At 34.7% G+C, this 20,828-nt stretch overlaps 1 protein-coding gene across 4 annotated transcripts in view; it reads right to left on the reverse strand.

Moving 5' to 3' along the window:
- Positions 1-20,828, reverse strand: part of ulk4 (unc-51 like kinase 4) — a 225,012-nt gene that overhangs the window by 196,614 nt on the left and 7,570 nt on the right. For all 4 annotated transcript variants that reach the window (XM_051131060.1, XM_051131061.1, XM_051131059.1 and 1 more), the window contains 7 exons: positions 20,392-20,461; positions 19,508-19,574; positions 17,420-17,527; positions 17,212-17,272; positions 15,451-15,644; positions 10,426-10,472; positions 8,953-9,031 (listed from right to left, as the gene is read on the reverse strand). In XM_051131060.1, the coding sequence (XP_050987017.1) occupies positions 8,953-9,031; positions 10,426-10,472; positions 15,451-15,644; positions 17,212-17,272; positions 17,420-17,527; positions 19,508-19,574; positions 20,392-20,461 (626 nt within the window). The remainder of the gene's footprint in view (positions 1-8,952; positions 9,032-10,425; positions 10,473-15,450; positions 15,645-17,211; positions 17,273-17,419; positions 17,528-19,507; positions 19,575-20,391; positions 20,462-20,828) is intronic.

Consider the following 20,828-nt stretch of genomic DNA (forward strand, 5'->3'; position numbering starts at 1 on the left):
ATTAAATAAATAAATAAATAAATAAATAAAAAATAAAAAAAGTATTTTTTCCAACAATATAAGTCTTTGTATCACTTTTTTTTTTTTTTTAAATCAATTTAATACATACTGATAAAAAAAAAGTATTAATAAAGTAATTAAGACTTTAATTAATAAAAACATTAACTTCTTTAAAAACAAATAAAGGATGAAAATTGACTAACCTTAAACAATAGTGTATATTGTTAGAAAAGATTTATATTTTCAATAAATGCTATTTTATATTCATTAAATAATCTGGGAAAAAAGTATCGCAGGTCCCCCAAAAATATTAAGCAACACGACTGTTTCCAACAATGATAATAAATCAGCATATTAGAATGATTTCTAAAGGATCAGGACACTGAAGAATACATATGTATGTATAATATATATATATATATATATATATATATATATATATATATATATATATATATATATATATATTTTTTTTTTTTTTTTTTCTCTGTATTTTTGATCAAATAAATGCAGCCTTGATGAGAATAAGAAACTTCTTTAGAAAAAACATTTAAAAATCTTACTGATTCCAAACCCTAAGATGTTATTAGAGTTACATGATTTTTCAATCACATTTTTAAAATGTTGAGTTAACTAAAATATAAATACCTCAATTTTTACTTGCTTTGTCTTATTTACTTATTTACTCACTTTATTTATTTATTTGTTTGTTTATTTGTTTACTCACTTCATATATTTTTATATATTTATATTATATATATATATATATATATATATATATATTTTTTTTTTTTTTTTTATTATTATTATTATTATTACTACTAGGCCCCAGACCCTCTGATTAAGAAACTTGTTGTGTTATTTAATCATTTGCTGATATATTGTATGATTATAGTTTATTATACTACAATCAAAAATAGTTTATCATATTACATATTCTTATTCTGTGACAATTTATTTACATCATGTGATGTTTCTTTTGTAAGCTGTGTACATTTTGGGCCTTTTACATCATCAAGTTCACAAAGACTGCCAGATCAATTATTGACTAAAAGAGTCGCCTACTAAAATCTCATTGTCTAGTGTCTAGTTTATCTAGCGAGAAGCTCAACATCAGTTAAAAGCTGCCATGTGAAGAAACTACAAAAGTTAATCTGAATCAACATCCACTGAAGTGTGCAAATGTATTCATGCAATTCCTACCTCATTTCAATCTGTTTCTAAAATCTCTCTAATAATGCAAATATAACATGGAAATTTTCTCTCCTTGATGAATTAAAAAGTGAAAAAACGTCAAATGTAGTAAAAAGAGTTTGTCTGGACAGACTCCAACGTAACTAATTTTTTGACTCAGTAGATCTTGGATGAAAATAGTGTCACACCAAAAACCGCTTTTAAAATTCATAATCCTAACGGTATCGACGGCACAAGACAAAGGACACAAGAAGCAGGAGTTACCACGGAGAACGCATTGCGAGATGCAGATTTGATCAATTGAAGCTCAGAGAATCAATATTATTCCCTGAGTCAGTCAGACAAACGTAGTCAAACTGTGCCTTAGACGTCCAGCGAGCAGAGCGAGGGAGAAACACAGTGCCCTTGATACTCTCTCGCTAGTTTCCAATCACACCGATACTCTTGTGTGCCACTTAAAATTCAACTCTGAAATATTCACTCCCTCCGGCACAAGGCGCTGCAGATGGCGATGCCTTTATGCACTGACAGAATCTGGATTTTTAATACATTTCTCTATGAAATATATATGGCAGAAGTAACTTTAAAATGACTTTCCAGAAAATGGTTTACCATCAAATAAATAAAGAAGTGAAAAAAGAGAAACCGACTCATCCCTGTGGTACCTCCTTCAGATGGCTCTGCTGTAATTCTTAGCAGTGTGTAATGGGATTGGTCAGGGGAAACACTGTCAGGCTCTTCTGAGAGTAACTGTGAATTTAGGCTAGGGGCACGGGGGATTGCCGGTGCCAAGGACAATGATTAATTTACCACTTCATTAGACTAGTGCTCAAGTATTCATGGCGAACACAGACACAGAGGGTTTCGGGGAGGATTAGAGAGCTAACTGAACGTCAGAGGGAGAAGGACCGACTGTTTTGGGGGGTGGGGGGGTTGAAGAAAGAGAATGAGTGCAAAAAAGCAAAGCAAATGAAACTTTTTCTGAGAGGAGACTTTTCTGCTCTACCTGTAATTCTGTAATTTCCTTCCTCCTGCATCAAGCCCCTGTGCGACATTTCTATTTATAGAGGCTTTTATCGTTGCCATGACGACGAATTAGCCCAAGTTTCTTTTAGATGATGGATACTGCCTATGGGTGAAACTTACCTAAGAGGATCCTTATTGCAAACCTTCTAGCTCACAGAAAAAAAAAAAAAAAAAAAAAACACTCATTACGAATCAAAATTCATATTGTGATTTTATTTTATAATAAATCTCTTGAGAAATAACATACGATTAAGGCTGGAATACATTACCCAGATTTTTGCCACAATTTGCAGTCGCAGTTGACCAGTTTCACCAAAAAAAAAAAAAAAAAAAAAAAAAATCGCTTGATTTTCACTCAGATTTTTTTGTTTTATGAAATCAAACATGTTTGTGGCTCAATCCACAAATCCAGTCTTTTGGCCATATCCGATTTTCAACATCACGTAAGACAATAACGCCACGTACACAATGATCTCTTGCCAGCATGGACAATTTTAAGCTGTCATTTGGAATTCTGGTTCTCTTTAAAAGACAAAAAAGTTAACTAAAATACAAATATCTTAATTTTTACCAGTTTTGTTTCTCTTATTTATTTACTTCCTTACTTGTCTGTTTGTTTATTTGTCATTTTGAAGTCTCCTAGAGGAGGCCTCCAGCTTCTTGGTTAAGCAACGTTTTGTGTTATTTACTCATTTGATGGTTTATTATATTAATTTGTTTTACAACCAAAAATTATTTTTATATTAGAACCAAATTGAGTGTACAGGAAGACTGAAAAAAAATGTCTATTGATGTAAATCTACACTACCAGTCAGAAGTTTTTGAACAGTAAGTTTTTTTTTTTTGTTTTTTTTTTAAGAATTCTTATCTGCTCACCAAGCCTGCACTTATTTGATTCAAAATGCAAAAAAAGTCGCAATATTGTGATTAAATTTTATTCCTGTGATAAAAGCTACATGGGTAACACTTTATTTTATGTTTTTTTTTTTGTTTGTTTTTAAAGAATATTAGCCATTTACTACTACTAATTAAGCACATATTAATGCCTTATTCTACATCCCTAATCTGACCCAACACCTAAATTTAACAAAAACCTTACAAACTATTAATAAGCAGCAAATTAGGAATTTATTGAGGGAAAAGTCGTAGTTAATAGTGAATAAGTGTACCCTACTCAAAAAGTGTTACCATTATTCTTATTCTTACTATTATTATTATTATTATTATTATTATTATTATTATTAGCAGCAGCAAATTAGGAATTTATTGAGGGAAAAGTTGTAGTTAATAGCGAGTAAGCGTTACCTATTCTAAAGTGTCACCAAAACAGTTGAGTATATTTTTTCAGGTTTCTTTGATGAATAGAAAGATGCAAAGATCAGCATTTATCTGACATAAAAAGCTTTTGTAAGCAAGGATTTAGCAAGGATTCTTTAAATTGATTAAAAGTGATGATAAAGGATATTTATATTGTTACAACAGATTTCTATTTCAGACAAATGCTGTTCTTCTAAACTTTCTATTCATCAAAGAAACCTAAAAAAAAAAAAAAAAAAAAAAAAAAAAAAAAAAAAAGTACTGTTTTCAACATAATAATAATATTTTTTGAGTAGCAAATCAGAATATCAGAATAATTTCTGAAGGACCATGTGACTGGAGTAATGATGTAAAAAATTCAGCTTTAAAATCCCAGGAATAAATTAGATTTTATTTAGAAAAAAATATATATTTTAAATAGTAAAAATATTTCAAATTTATACTGTTTTTGCTGTACTTTGGATCAAATAAATGCAGGTTTGGTGAGCAGAAGAGACTTCAAAAAAAAAAAAAAACATTCAAAATCTAACTGTTCAAAAACTTTTGACTGGTAGTGTATATTCAATCCCTGTTGGATAAAACATCATGATTTCTATAATGACTTTTATATTATAATGTAAACTTGATACAATAAGTTCATGAAGACTACCAGATCAACTATCAACTAAGAGAGTCACATACTAAAATCTCTTTGTCTAGTGTGTAGTTTATCTAGTAAGAAGCTCAACATCAGTTAACAGCGGCCACATGAAGAAACTACCAAGTTAATCTGAATGCAAATATGTGTTCATGCAATTCCTACTGTACCTGTCGTTTACTGTTTGCGGCACAATATTTGACTGAAAGGATGAAAAAAAAAAGTCATTTTTTATTAGTTATTTTACCTTCAGATCATTAGATTTAGAATCCTAAAGTAAAATAAAGTTTAATTATTGTAGAGTCCAATTTTCGGTATTAACAAACCATTACGACTACAACTTTTGCTTCAGTAAACTCCTAATTTCCTGCTTATTAATAGTTAATATGGTAGTAGTCAAGTTTAGGTATTGAATGGAATAGGGGTGTAGAATATGGTCACACAGATGTGCTTTATAAGTACTAATAAACAGCCAATATGTTAATAATAGGTATGCTAATAAGCAACTAGTTAACAGTAAGAATTGGTCCCTATACTAAAGTGTTACCAATAAAGCAGTAAGATTACATGTATTTGAATGAATGTGAGAATTATTTAAGAAACAGTGACATAAGCATCTTTCACACAGCAATCCCAGTAAATTGCCGCAAAGTTACCAATATGACTTTACTGGTAAATACACAAATATGCTGTTCACACAGGCAACAGCGTTCTGGCTTTTTACCGGTAAAAGACCATTCACAAACCAAAATGCCAGTAAATTCTGTGATGTCAGTCATCGGAAAAGACCTTTATAAGCTGCACCGTTGTCTTCATTAACATAAAATAGAGGCGCTTTAGTTTCACTATATGTTAAATTTGACAACACTTCTGATTTGTGAATGACAGCCATGGCACGTTGAAAAAGCTGCGAGACGAGATGCCATGGTCAAAGATGTCCATCCAGTGCATATTAACATATAAAAAGTAATTTTAAAAAACAGTGGAGCTTTGTAAACAGCTCAGAATAATCACGTCATCTCCATAAGAATGCTATGATTGGCCAATTTGGACAAAAGCGGACTTTATTCGTCTGTGCGTTCTACATGCTCATACTAGTAATATCGGCTTTTTGCATTTTTGTAGTTGAGAAATATCAGGAAAGCAGTGGGAGGAGAGAGGGGAGCAGGACCGACAAAGGACTTCAAGACGGGAATCGAACTCGGGTCACCCTGAGCGCAGTTGCGCTGTATGTCGACGTACTAACCACAAGGCTATTGACACAGATGCATTTCCAGTATTTTTGAAAAGGTCCTGTGCACACATGATCTCCTAACGGTCATTTACTGATAATTTACCAGTAAAGACTGTATGTGCGAAAGGGGCTATTATCACCTTGTAGCTGAAAAATATGCTTTTTTCCATAGTGAAGCTGCTTTGCTTATAAAATGCATGGAGGGCAGGGTCTTACAACTTTGTTTGAGTGCTCCTTGATTGTTTCTGTGTGTGCGCAACCTCTTACATAAGGGATATTGTACATTCAACTAGTTGTTATCGCAGAATAAACCCTATCGGGGATCACCCTGAAGCGGTGATCAGGCTTGACTCACCTTGAAGGGGTTTATTTTGTGATAACAACCAGCTAAATGTACATTACCCTGCTTATTACACAGCTACTTCCTGCTTAAGCAAATAATTGGACACAAACTACTGGTTTGAGTTGAAATATCTGATAAGCTCCTTTAACAAAAGGCGTTCAGAAAGAAAAACCAAGACAAATGAACAAACATCTGACCTCCTCTTCTAGCGATACGGCACAATCACACCACTTATTACACAGCTTTGCAGGACATAATTATAGGCAAATGAGATAATGATAACTCTTTTAAACACCTCACCAAAGCGAACTTTTTGGGGTGTTCTTTTTGGCTTCTAAACACCTTTGGGCTACAATTGGTCCATGGCCATTAGTCAGTGGGTGTGTTCTGAAACTCCACCTTCTTTGACGGGAGATTTTTTTTCCCGGTTTCATTATTCATTCCGCAGAGGTCAGACAGGAGAACAACAACACCACCAAGTTAGTGAAGTTACTAGTTACTAGCAGTAGCAAGTGTCGAACAGCTGAGCTAGTACAAATGTATCCATACCTGCATGATTGCTCGCGGAGAGACTTTAAAGATTCTGAGAAGGCATTTAAATCCTAGAAAGAAATTACAACAAGGTTGGTGTCGATGACCTAGAGTTATGCAAAAAGCATCGTAGAGAAACATCCGAGACAAGTTTTCCAAATCCATGAAAAGAATGAAAGGAAATAGTGGAGATAAGGCAACCAAATTCCAAATTCACGTTTCAAATAAATGTTGTAACACCACACTGCAACTGCTGTTGTTTTTTCTATAAGCAAATTTAAAAGGTATGCAATAAATGAAATGCCAAAAGAATATAGAATAATAATCAAAATTAAATCACGACACCACATAAAATAAAAAAAAGGTTTAATAATTTACAAAGTTTAATAAAATAAATGAACAATAATAAAATAAAGTAACAAACAGGTTTGTGTTATTGAGAAGTCCATTAATTTTTTTCACATCATGCTGAAGTTTTCAGATCGAGACATTCTTCCCATAAAGGACTGATTAGGGAAACTGAATGGTTCTTTTGTATTGCAAACATGATGCTTAATTCTGAACTGCTGCTAATAATTATTCTTTTGTCTACAATATTCCGACCATTAGTACCCGTCTCACACCTAGATACACTTCATCATTGCATCGACACATCCTTACATTATCTACAGCCCGCCTCCAGCAGTGCAGAGGTTTCAGAATGTTTGAAAACAGTATATTGGCGCTCAGCCTTTTCCAACTTATTTTTGCCCCCAAAACGAAGACCGAAAACGAACTTCGTTTGAAGTATATCAGGGCCTTTAAGATACCTGGATGAGCGGTATGTTGTTCAGCATTGCTTTTGATGACGGTTGATATCAGTGAAATAAGGCCCTCTCAGAATGACCAGTCACCACACTCAGAATCAAGCATTCCAGAGAGACTCGTAATAAATCTACAGTCAAACCAAAAGTTATTCAGAGTTATTGCATGACACTACAGTTAATTTATGTAAGTGTGAATAGCAAAATAAACTAAACTGTGACGTACTTTACCCAAAAATGCTTCAAACAGTGGACTACCAGTAAAACTGATATATATATAAAAAAAAAAAAAAAAGACTAAAAATTTGGGACCAAAAATTATTCAGACACTTTGACCTGACCATGTTTTGTGTCTTTTCTTTAATTGCTAATGCAACCTTTTTACACCCCAGACTGAACAAAATTAAGCATTGCTTGGTAACTGGTCATAGTTGTGTAAATATTGTCATACTAACAGTATGTGAATTTTTGCTTGATTGTAATCACTTACTTTCTATCAAAGTTATCTGATACTATCAGGATAAATTTGTTCTGACATAGAGTTCATGTCATATTTTATTACCATTTTCTAATCTACAGTATAGCAAATAAACTTTGATAACGTGACAGATGTTGAAGGTGTCTGAATAAATTTTGGTTTGACTATATACAGTTTTCACCTAAATAAAAGGACAACACATAATCCAACATACGACGCAACGAGAAAAGTTATCAATGTTTCAATGTACTGTAGGTCAGATGTCCAGATATCAGATATTTAGACATTTAGAAGTGGCTCAGAACGGATGTGAAAAAGGATCTTGTGCTGAATTTTTTGTTTATATGTGTGCAAAACTGTTTTTTGTTTTGAAAGCCAATTTTAGTACATATAGCCTACTATTTTTATATGTCATGTATCCCCTAGCATTAAGGTGCATGTTTCTGCATAAGGTTATGTTCAAAACGACCTGAAAATCTGTAGTATATAATCCTAAGTCATTTAGTGCATAACACCCATTTACAAAATCTGCAAGTGTATGATGCCTAGTGTTTTAAAATCTGTTACAACTTGAAAAGTTGTGTAGTGTATTCCAGTCTTTAGTTCAATATATTATCAAGGAAGGCCCTCTAGAGTGCAGAAGAACCATATAAAAAAGCAGCTCTGCTTTTCTCCTGCCAAAGAGAAGCACTGAAAGAAATCGCCATGACAGGATCGGCCGCTCAGACACAGAACCCCCGTAGAGCACCGGGAAGAGAGTCCGTCACCCTGAGCACTTCTTCAAAACCGACCCACTGAGCCCAGAAGAGCGAGAAAGAAGAAGCCTCCAAGAGAAGCTGCAAAGTTTAAGCCTGTATTGTCTGAAACGCCCCAAAAACTCGGCCTTGCTAGATTACGAGGGACGGCCATTTTGTGCCGCTGTCCACGCGGAGTCTGGGTGGTACTGCGAAATTCTCCATGAACAAAGAGGAGGGGACGTTCGTAGCAGAATGGAAGACAAACGTGTGCAAAATGAAGGATCGGAGTGGAAGAAGTTGTTTTTTTATTAACCGCAGTGCATCTGTGCAGCACTTTGATGATTCATGAAAGCTTTTAAAACCCTGTTTCGATGAGATGTTTGCCTTTGTGTTTGAGATTGAGATGTAAAAAGCTAATTTCACCTGGCTTTTACTGGATTTCAAGTGTTTTGGATTGAGTGCTGAGAAATGATTTTTTTTTGTATAGTAATTTCTCTTTTGAGTGGATGAGTGGAAGCTGAGAATAAGCAAAAACAGAAATGCTACAGTGACACCTGCTGGGGGCTCTCATTAATGTTATTTTCAAAAATGTCACGTTTTAAAGTGAAAATGTCCATCTTGCTTTAAAGACACACAGACACACAAGTCTCACCTCTGTGACAGGAACATCATCTCTAAGCTCTGTGCAGTGGGAGGCCATTAGTCCAATCACTCTCATCACTTTGCTCCTTCTAAAACAGAAATTTAAACAATTAAATTCAGCTTCTTATTCAGCTGTTTGTTTCATTAACACTGTTCTATTTTGTTAAAAGCTGACATTTAAAGAGATTATGCAATCTTTCTTTGATATCTACTTATTTTCTTACTCTGAAATCCTTCTTTCTTACTTTATTTTTTTTACTGTATACTAAACCAGTAGTTTAGCAACTATTAATACATTTTAAAGGTTTGAGATCAGTATATATTGTTCCTCTCAAATGAAGCTTTTATTCATCTAAAAATCATTACATTGTAAAAAAAAAAAAAAAAAAACAGAAAATTGGGGGACGCCTAAGTTTACTTCACCATATTACAAATAAACCCTAATCTAATCATGACAAACTATATCATTGGAAAGGTATTTCTGTGTTACAAATTATGTAGGAAAAATGATAATTAATATATATCAAGAGTGCACCTCAAAAATTTACATCATAATAGGAGTTCTGACCTTTGTCACAAAATACTTTCTTCGTTGCCTTTTTCCCTATCACACTTTAGAAATCATAAGAAATTATATATCAGTTGAAAACTTAAAATCTCAAAATTCATCCTTTGAAAGCCATTTTAAAATCAGACGTTGCATTGCCACAGAAAATGTACATCAAAATCATATTACAAAATGTTTTCATTCATGAATTATAAAAATTTAAGTTTGTATAGTGCATTTTTACATGTGTGTTCAAAAATGGGAGTCACAGTTAAAGGGTTAAACTGTAATAATTTCACAATATTACTGTTTTTACTATATTTTTACACCAAATACACACCATTTTGGTGAGCTTTTTGGAAATTCTAAAAAAAACAGCACTGACACCAAACTTTTAAACAGTATTGTATATAATTATACTACCACTGCAATACACACCCTGTGGTAAAATCACTGTAACGGACAACCTCTTGTGGCATGCTGTTTTATTTTATTATTTTTGCAACACTGTCTAACCACCCCACATCTCAGTCTTAAATGAGCAGTGTTCAATGCTGGTTTTCAGTGTCATTTAAAACTAAAATTGTTCTGTCCGTTGCTTGGTGACTGTAGTGTGGAGATAGAGGCTGTAATCCAGTGAGGGGCCAGTGAGACACATGCCTATCATTCCTTCCACTCAGAGCCAAAGGGACTGAGAGGAGGGAGACCGGCACTGCATTTCTCTGAGCAGACAGTCCAAGACTGGCGCCATCAATGTCATCTGAGAATACTACATTATGTATGATGCGGTAAAAGTTTAAATGTAATTATTACTGTATAATGGTAAATTATATTATATATATATATATATATATATATATATATATATATATATATATATATATATATATATACACACACACACACAGAGAAATACAGAGAAATTTTAACACTTACATATCCCAGTTTGGAGCATGTCGCATCTGTTGAACCAGCACAGGGAACTATGTGAAAAAGAGAGACAGAGGAAAATGTTACACATGTAGTAATGTTTCAATATATTTTCATATTTCTTTAAATCAGCCTTTCTTTTTTTGCCTTTGATGTCACAGCTCAGGACAATCCCTAGTAAAGAGATGGGTGAGTGCTTATGTAATATTACCCAATCAGTGTTGTCACCACATCAAGAAATTATTTTCTGACTCCAACATAATTGGTCAAATGGCATTTACGGCTCAGTTGATTGGCTACAGAAAACTGTATCCAGAGTGTTTAACCTGAGCATTTGCCACTGAGATAAATAGAAACACTAATGATGGGGAGACACCTGGTGGCCAGAGGAGGAATGTACTGGTATACAAGCTAATTTGGCAAAAATGATACTTTAATAAATCACACTTAAATTATACTTCAAATTCAAAAGAGATATTTTAATATTTTTTTTCCTAATTTACATTGGCTCAAAGTTTCAATAAAAGTGTAGAACCTTTAAGTATCACTGAAACCCAGCACATTCTGAATCTATTAATTTCAGAATGAGCTGATTACACTTTCCATTTACAAAAGCAAAGGAAGAGGAAGCTCATTTTCAGACAGAGGCGAGGACGGCAGCAGACACCCATTCCTCAGCTAACACACTATTGTTCAACTTCCCTCATTAGATCATCAACACTTTCAACTGCTCTATGGCCACGTACACACTGCAGCTAAATACAGTTGCCAGTTCGCCTTTTACTACTTAACCCCTTCTGTAAACACATAATTCACTAGAACACCGGAGTGACAACCAACAACCGCATTAACTCACATTAAGAAAAAAAAACAGGTAGTGACAACCGCATTTACAGAAATTCCATGCAGTGTGTATGAAACCGAACTGAACCAACTAGTTGTTAATGACGTGTTTAAACGCACATCAGAAATGTGTCTTTGTCTGTATGTAATATGCAAGAAAATAACAGTTAAAAAAAGAAAGAAAGAAAATAACAGTCAAAAAAGCAGGGCTGCACGATTTGGGAAATTTTTCATATTGCAATTATTGAGATCAATATTGCGATTATAATAAATGGTATTGTGAGTCAACTTGATGGGTTTTTAAGGAAAACGCACACACAGATTAGTGATAATGCTGAAGTGTATATTTGTAAAACTAGAAATGGTTTCAAAATAAATTATTTTTTACAAAATGAAATAGCATTTGCATTAACGTAAACTTATTTTCTCGAAAGTATAGCTAAATTGAATAAAACAATAAATAAAAAACACATTTTTACAAAAATAAGACATTTTAAACATTTTGTCCAAACAAACGGACATTTATGAAGAATTTAACATATACTCCGTGTAAACTCTTTTGTAAAGGAAACTGGATATGTTTTGGTCGATCAGATCACAGGTGGACAATGGAGACACAGTCGTTTAAACCTTGTGTTTTAATCCATCTCTTCTGTCCACTTTCGACCACTTCTGACCACATTCCTGCATTTACATACATTACAGGAGAGATGCCAGTCAGTTTGTATGATTTCATGTGATTCTCTTCAGACATTAGAACCGTACATGAATTATGAGCTTCTAGAACGTTTGACCTCCTAACTGAAGATGTTTTTACAAATATAAGTAAAAACGGTATAAATAAAAAAACGGTCTAAACATTGTATTAAGTCGTATTAAGTGCAAACAATAAGTGCAGCCATAATCAAAGTAGGCTAGGCTACTCTCTCAATATTCAAAGTGCAAATAGAGACCAATTTTTTCAAGCATGATACAGAGCCATAGACAACTACACAACCTATTATAGGCTACATAAAAATAACAACCTAGATATGTTATGTAGCCTAATTTACGTGCATTGTGGAACCGCTCTCCAAACTCTCGGGCATTAAATTTGCTTTTGAAGGCATGTGCACGTTTAACTTTCGGTTTCATTTTAACAATCGTGCAAATTCTCGGCGATGCTGAGTGTACATTCTACAATGCAAGACATTAATTTAACAAACTAATTTGAAAGTGAGGGTGACGCAAACGGGATTTTGAAAAGTGGACGTGGTCGAAAGTGGACAAGTTGAAAACGTTTTACACCCCTATTTACACCTGTACTTAGCATTGTCCACTTGCAGTGTTGGGGAAAGTTATTTTTAAAAGTAATGCATTACAATTTTGCGTTACTTCCTGAAAAAGTAACTACTTGCATTACTTTGTTACTTTTATGGAAAATAATGCATCACTTTACTTTTGTGTTACTTTTTAAATCTGGACAGGGCTTGCTTCTTTGTTTTTAATATAAAACAGTTCTAATGTAAAAGCCCTTTTACACCAAAAGTGAATTGAATTCACCTCAGGGTGAAAGAAAAGTACATTTATGCAGCAGATCACTCTTCAGCTATAAAAAAAAAAAAAAAAAAGAAGCAGCACAAATGTTAGTTTGTCTAAGTAATTTTTGCTTATTAGTATGGTTGAATTGCATCATCAACTGTCAGCAGCAAAGACAATGGTTAATAAAATGGATTAAATACATAAAGGAAATTTGTTTTATTTAACATATTTAATCATTGCAGAGTTGCGGTCATATTCTGAGTTTGCATTTCACTGTTTTTATTCATTTTGAGTAATACTGAATCTGTTTTTTGTGAGTGAGATGAATTAATGCATGTTCACATTTAGTCTAGAATACAATACAATCATGTTTACTCCCAATTTCCCGACAGGAGACTTGTCAATCAATAAATTAGGAAAAAAAGTAACTGCCGTTACTTATTTGAAAAAGTAACTCAGATATTTTCTTAGAAATTCAAAAGTAACTTCACTAGTTACTTGAAAAAAAGTAATATTATTACGTAACTCGCGTTAATGTAATGCGTTACCCCCAACACTGTCCACTTGTGATCAGATCGACGAAAACGCATATTAATACCAGGTGTAAACAGGGCCTTTAATTTTGCAAATCTTGCACAATACCGCTCTCTGCTCAGTGTCAGTAATCTCAAATCCAAAATATTGCCATATAACAAAGATAGTTTTTTTGGCTACCAGATCAGTGTCGATCTCCTCGGCATCCATCTTCGTTCTGGCCTCTCCACGCTGCACACACAAGTGAACACGCACGCACACATGCACTGCCTATACTGAGAGACTGTCAGATTTTTTTTGTTTGTGTGTTTGTGTTGTTAGCGGTACAGAAAATTAGCAAACTGTTCTCAGAAAGTATGTGTTCTCAAGTCCACACTTACTTATTTAATATAATCGCAACATTTTGCCGTCATATAATCGCACAGGCTGACATCGCGATTGCGATACGATTAATCGTGCAGCACTAGAAAAAAAGTATTTACCTTAGCATATTTTTACATGGGGCTAGTGCGCTTATGAGCCCTATGCCCAATTGCTATTTAAATCTAGCCCAAAACTAGCCTAATCGGTCCGTGTTCCGGGGGGACAAAATAGTCATTTTTTTGTCTGGGTTCCCCTTGTTAAAGTTGTATTTCAGGCGCTAAATATGACATTATTGGGGTCGCTTCAACCCGCAGACATCAAATACAACCATCGGCAACAGCGCTGAAGTAGCCCAATTCCGCGGGAAAACCACAGACTTGGCAACACTGCCCTGTGGTGAAGTGTCAGTGTTGCCAGATCTTCATAGAAAAAAAAAAAACAACAGCAAACAAGGACAAGCAAAAAAAAAAAAACACTAAAACACCCAAATGCTTTGTTTTATGTATGTAGGATTTCACCTTAGGAGAATGAACATCTTCATTGTCACGCTGAAAAAATGCCCAATAATGCAGGGAATGAGAGGAGGGTAGCATCTTCGGTTTCAGTTTTTTTTGTACTACAACACACAGTGGTCCCTCACACCTTCAGCACTCATACATCACAATATAAGAGCTTTACTCTTAAACCCATCAGTGTGAAAGTCAGTGTGGGTACCAGGCACTTTCACTGCACTCCTCCTCTAGCAACACCATAACATTTTGGATGCTTTTGGATCCGAAATGATTGACTTTGTCTCTTGAGAACAGAGAATGGATTCCCAGAAGTCTATATTTTGTAAATTTGGGCCTTGGAAGAGGTTAAACAAGTTTATTGTGCTTTGGCTACAGTAGGTAATTCTAGTGGTGACAACAACCATGCATGTCACTTCTGCAGGCTGCGTCATACTCTGTGAGATAAAGTGTCACTATTTTCATAGCTTTTGCCGGCTCTGAGACACTTGCATGGTATTTCTCCGGTTCTTTTGTAGCAAAAATTCACTTATCACTAAATGAAAAATTAAAGTGAAGACCTGATTATTTCAGGAGCCTTGTCACAAGTCCATTGTTTTTGAATGTCAGTGCTACTTCAGCTATATATTCACACCTAAAACAATAATTTAGTATTCCTCTTGTACCATTGTCCTCTTTTATGCCAAGAAATAAGTCACCTGGCAGTTTTCACCCAAGTGGTTTCATTGTTGACAGCATGAAGTCTGAGTATGATTCAGGGGGCTATAAAACATTTTTAACTGTCAGGAAACTGAGAGCAGCTGTTGGGTAAATTCTGTCATCATTTATTCACCCTCATGTTCCAAAGCCATAAGACATTCACACTTCTTTGAAGCTGAATGTTCAAGCTACCAAAACTTGCAAAAGTTCATAAAGACATTGTAAAAGTTATTCTAAGAGAGAGAGAGAGAGAGAGAGAGAGAGAGAGAGAGAGAGAGAGAGAGAGAGAGAGAGAGAGAGGTATAGATATACATGAAAGAAACTTGCAATGTCAATTGCCATTGTTTTGTCTCAAGATGCACACCAGTAGTGTTTTTATCTAAACCACATTTATAAAAACTACTTGAATGTCCTAACTGAACTATAGCGTAATCCTGGCTTAATCTAAGAGCCATGTCTGTGAAACTGGGCCTGTATGTATTAGTTTTTTAGTAAGTCAGTTTATCATTGTAACAAAGTAAACCGCTTAAGTGTTTTTTTTTTTTGAGCTGGTACTTCTTACCAGTTGGGAGTGTATGAGGCGTGTGCCCGTCTCTCTGTGGTTACAGACAGTACACAGGTAACAGAGCAGGTTGAGTTTAGTGCGTGGTGCCGTGGCATTGGCTGATCCGGCCCTGTCTGCTGACTCCAAAACAGCACACACCTGTTGCAGGAACTGAGACCAGTCCTCTGAGTTCAGACATGACAACCGTTCAGCTAAGAGAGAGTGAGATGAAAAGAGAAAGGCTTTTTTGTTGTTGTTTTTTTTTTTTTTTTAAATCAAACCAAAGGCCAGATTTACTATCAGCTTGCTCCAGCACAAACCCTCATTTGGCCTCAAAAAACTGTCAGGTTTTACTAAAGACACAGTTGCAGTGGGAAATTAGCGACAAAAAGGAATGGACACAGTTATTTTTGCAACTCACCTTATTGAATATGCATTTGTAAGAGTTTGTCTTTCAATAATTTTGTGGGAAGAGGGTATTTAAGTGAATCACTTAACGTGAAGATTTGCGCTTGTCAATTCACTGGTACTTGTGCCATTATTTGACACCCAAAAAAAGCACGTCTTAAAGCAAGGTGCCAATTTGAGCTGCTCTTGGTAAATTGCGCTGGTCATTATGGAAATCAGCACTTTTATGGAACTGCGCTCTAATGCTAATTTGCCCTGTTTAGTAAATCTGACCCAAAATATAAAGCAAGCATAAATTACAGAATTTTCCCAAGTCCTTTAAATTGGCCTTCCAAAAACAAACTATTTTGGCATTAGGCAAAAGCTTGATTTTTTATTTTAATTTTTTTAATTTGCATGTGTCTTTTTGTTAAGCATCAGCCTTTTTATAGCTTATACATGAGTAATTTGGTGTAGTTGCTAATATTTACATGGACAAAAAGTAAGGTGACATTTTGATTGTAATGAAAATGAATGAGATCTTAACAGTATAGCAGCACACTTAAATAAAAAGCATATAAATATCAGTTGTCACTCTATATCAATCTATACCCAACAATATGTCTTAGTAAGATTATATTTACATGCTTTGTTTTATGATCAAAGCTGTGTAGTCTTCATTGTGGGGGCAAAACATATAATCCAATGCAATAAAATGATTGAGAAATGTACATTTTAAAAATAATAATGTGTACTGTAGATAATCAAGTAAAGTTGCTTCAGTCCATTACTGGTTCATCTTAAAATATTGCCAACAATATAAAGGTTATTTTGTACATTTACCTTAAACTTGGTAAAGAGTTCACAGCAAAAATATGTGTATGATCTAAAGATTTTTACAACTCCAATAAAAGACTTTTTTTAATTAGCTGTCATCAATCAAACAATAAAAGGCATGGAGATTATTAATAATTCAGAGGCCTTAGAAATGTCCATACAAAATACTATATTGTAGGCTTTAAAGTGTTATCTTTTATCTATTATCCTTAATGTTGTTCCAAACCTTTATGACATACTTTATTCAGATTTGTGAGGAAATCACCATTTAATGTGAAAATGAATCAGGACGGGTCTGTCAAGCTCCAAAATTGCAAAAAGCTTTATAAAAGGGTTCATATGACTGTGGTATAACACTGATCAAAAGAGAGCTTTGTGTGAGGAGCACACAAAAAGATAATGTTCTTTCTGGGATAATAATCCAGTCATAAAGGTTAATGAGTCAGTAAGATAAGCTTGAAACTAGATCAGTATGATTCATGAAAACAACAACAACAACAACAACAACAAAGTCATTTTAGATGATAAAAAAAAACCCTAGATCTTTCGATTTACCTGAGTGCGCTGGTACACAAAGTGTTTTGGGGTCAAAACGAACTGGAGAAGTCTTTAAAATCTAAAAACAGAGCAGCAAACTAACATCAGTGACATATTTATACTAGAATAGGGACAAAATGTTTAGACAACTGGTCCCTCAGACATTGTCTGCATCATCAGGTTCAGTCTAGCAATGTGTTCAAATCCTGAAGGTCTTTGGGTTTACCTTTGGGTTATCCATGATTGGAGTCACTGTAAGGTCACTGTCTGTGTATAACAGGGATTTAATGCAGGCGTTCATGTCACACTGCTCCTCCACCATAACACTGGATTCCTACGGAGCACATGGACAACATACTCCTTTTAACATGGTGGTGTCATAACAGGAAACTTATATTCCTGCAACACTGTGAGCAAACATTTCAGAATAAGGATATCCAATCCTGATCCAGAAATCCTGAAGACCTTGATTCATGCATGTGTAATTCATGTGCATTTTTATTAGGGTTAAAGCTAAGCTCTGCAAAGCTCTTTTTCGATTGACAGGGTCCCTACGCAGTGTTCACTGCTCTCTATTTCCTAAGGAAGGAATATCCATTGCAGTTCACTTCACTTGACAAAATGTGTACATTTTGAAATTTTAAACATAATTGTGTATATAATACACCCAAGTGCATTTATATACATATTGAGCTTATTTTGCTAAAAATGGTTTGCCCTTACATCACAACTTGTTCAGTTACCCAGATGCGCTGCCATATAGGCGATACTCAGATGTAAACAGCACAGATTGCACGGTTAATGTACTACTGAATAGATTGCTCTGCTAATTTATGCTGTTTAAACAAAAGATAAAAAAGGGGGGAAACTGCTAAATCATATAGAGAAGGGCTTAGTAAACAGGAAAGGGAGCTATATTTTTAGGTGGTTAATAGGTGGTAAAGATTCATCTGAGCAGTATTCATTAAGATATTAGCTAAATATTTCACCTACCTGAGCGGAAATGATAAGAACAAACACAAATGTTGTCAAGACTCTTGCTCTGGAAATCCTGATTCAGCCATAAATACCTTTTGTTCCTCAGACAGTTTATTGCACTCTTCCTTGATTTGTTAGAACTTTTGGCAGTCTACAGTACTCTAAATGTTTTTCCTGGTCTGATCGATTAGTACAGCCCAAAACATGACAATAATTGACCATTTTCAGCAGCAATAATTAGCAAAATATGTGAGTTTTGTTCGATTTAGTGACAGTTTACATTCAGAGCCACCAATATAGCTAATTGATGGTGCATCATGAAAACACTCTATGAGTATGTGTTATCACTTCAGACTTCTCTATCATGCCTGTTGGAGTTTTGTCTTTGAGGATATTGCAGGATGTTCCAAATTAACACATTTTGTGAAGTGACGCAAACTTGTTGGCGCCAATAGCCTTGTGGGCAGTGCACCGACTTATAGCGTACCTCGGGTGTCCTGAGTTCAAATCCTGCCTCGTGGACCTTTCCTGATCCCACCCCTACTCTCTCTCTCTCTCTCACTCTCTAACTTGTTGGCGCCAGTTGCCTTGTGGGCAGTGCACCGACTTATAGTGTACCTCGGGTGATCCCACCCCTACTCTCTCCCTCTCTTACTCACTTCCTGTCTCATCTCCACTCTCCTGCCAAAGAAAAATGGAAAAAAGTGGCGTAAACTTCACTGGCTACCCCATAATCAGGGAATAGGGAAAGGTTAACACTGCATAGGGACCCTGTTAGGGATAACAATGAAGTAGTTGCAGATTGTAATGCTGAGTATATCCAGTAGATGGTGCTGTGGTTTAACAAAAGAGATTTGCAAACATTTCCACTAGCAGGCTGCAACTTAACTGTTGCACAAGCACAAGGAATTAATTAACGTCCCAGAGCTTTCCACTGTGACGTTTTGTTGGTCGTGATTGGGCTTTTTGGGCATGCTTATAGTTTTGGACTGTAACACTCAGTCATGTATAGAGGTCACAAACACATTTCATAAAATTAGGATTTAAATAAGGATTTGGACACTTTCTGGTTGTGAAACATTAGTGGAACATGATGTGATGAAATACACCTGTAGTCACTATAAATTACAGTGGGACTATTTTTTTTTTTAAAGTTAGTGTAAATGTGTCTTAGAATAGTAAAGTTAGTTTTGAGCAAAGCTAGAATCACTGTAATCTAAATGACACTTGGTTTGATACTTTGTTACAATGGAATGAAAATTATACCGGTTTAAGTGTGGCTTAAGTGTCCAAATACGTTTTTGGGGTGACTGTATGGTTTTGTTTGTGAACTCACTTGAGTTTCAGAGCATTTGTCTTCCGTCTCTCGAGCCGTATTGATTGTCCTGGGAGTTGGTCTGGAGCTGTTTGATCAGAAATACATAAACTGCTGAAATATACTCGAATATTATGATACTAGCATTGACATACCACAATATCAAAAACACAACTGAATGAATTTGTTTTTTCATGAACTTAAAACCTTCATCTAAATACTTGAAAGTAGTTCGGTAGACAAATGTAAATTGCATTTGCATTTCTTTACAAAACCAAAAATTATTTTTATTGAATTATTTATTTAAAGGATGAGTTGGACCAGGTAAGAGTGGTGGAAAAGCAGCCAACATTTTATTTTATTTTATTTTATTTTATTTTATTTTATTTTATTTTATTTTATTTTATTCCATTTTATTTTATTTCATTTCATATTTTGGACACTGCATAATTCCCATACTGAAGACTTCTGCTATAAAGTGTGGAAGGTAGTAATTATTTAAATAAATAAATAAATAAATAAATAAATAAATAATGAGTGGGTGTCCAAACGTTTGACTGGTAGTCAGTGTTGCCAAGTCTGCAGTTTCTCCGCAGAATCAGGATATTTTAAAACTGTTGCCGCAGGTTGTTTTTCCCCAGTAATGTAATATTTAGCCCCTGGAATGTGAATTTTACCAGGGAAATCCCACCAAAAAATATTTGTATTTTACAGAAACCTGGCAACCTTGCTGGTAGTGTACATTAAGGTGAAGAAACTGAAATGAGTTTTGGGTTTACTGTATTTAAATCTTCACAAACATGTTAGAAGAACACAGAAGCATCCACATCCACATTTATTAAAGGTTTTATAAATGAGCGTCAAATACGGTACAAATGAATATTCAGGAAAGTGAGGTAAGGTACCTGAGAAGGAAAATCGCCTCTCTGGCATCAATGTCCAGCGCAGACTTTGGTCTGAACTCTATCACGTTATCTACAATACGAAAACATCACACACACAAAAAAAAAAAAAAGGTATGAGAAAAGGCACATTAATGGAAATAATGTGCTGCTATAAACCCAGTTCATCATGCTATTTAATAGGCATGTCATTTTTTTTGTAAAACAGGAAGTTAAAAGACTTTTCCCCCCTTAAAATTCACTTCTACCGTTCGGAATGAAGCCCATTTTGACAGATTAAAATTTAATATGATGTAAAGTACATTAGTGTTTCAGTTGATTCACTGTTACATAAGCTCACTCTTGTGTCATGTATTCCCCTCTGATAATATGCAACAGAGGTATTACCCAGCAGCAATCTAATCCTTGAGTGTACAGTTGTGTGATTTAATACTGAACAT

Source organism: Labeo rohita, chromosome 16 (genome assembly GCF_022985175.1).
Source record: "Labeo rohita strain BAU-BD-2019 chromosome 16, IGBB_LRoh.1.0, whole genome shotgun sequence".
In the NCBI taxonomy this organism is placed as follows: Eukaryota; Metazoa; Chordata; class Actinopteri; order Cypriniformes; family Cyprinidae; genus Labeo; species Labeo rohita.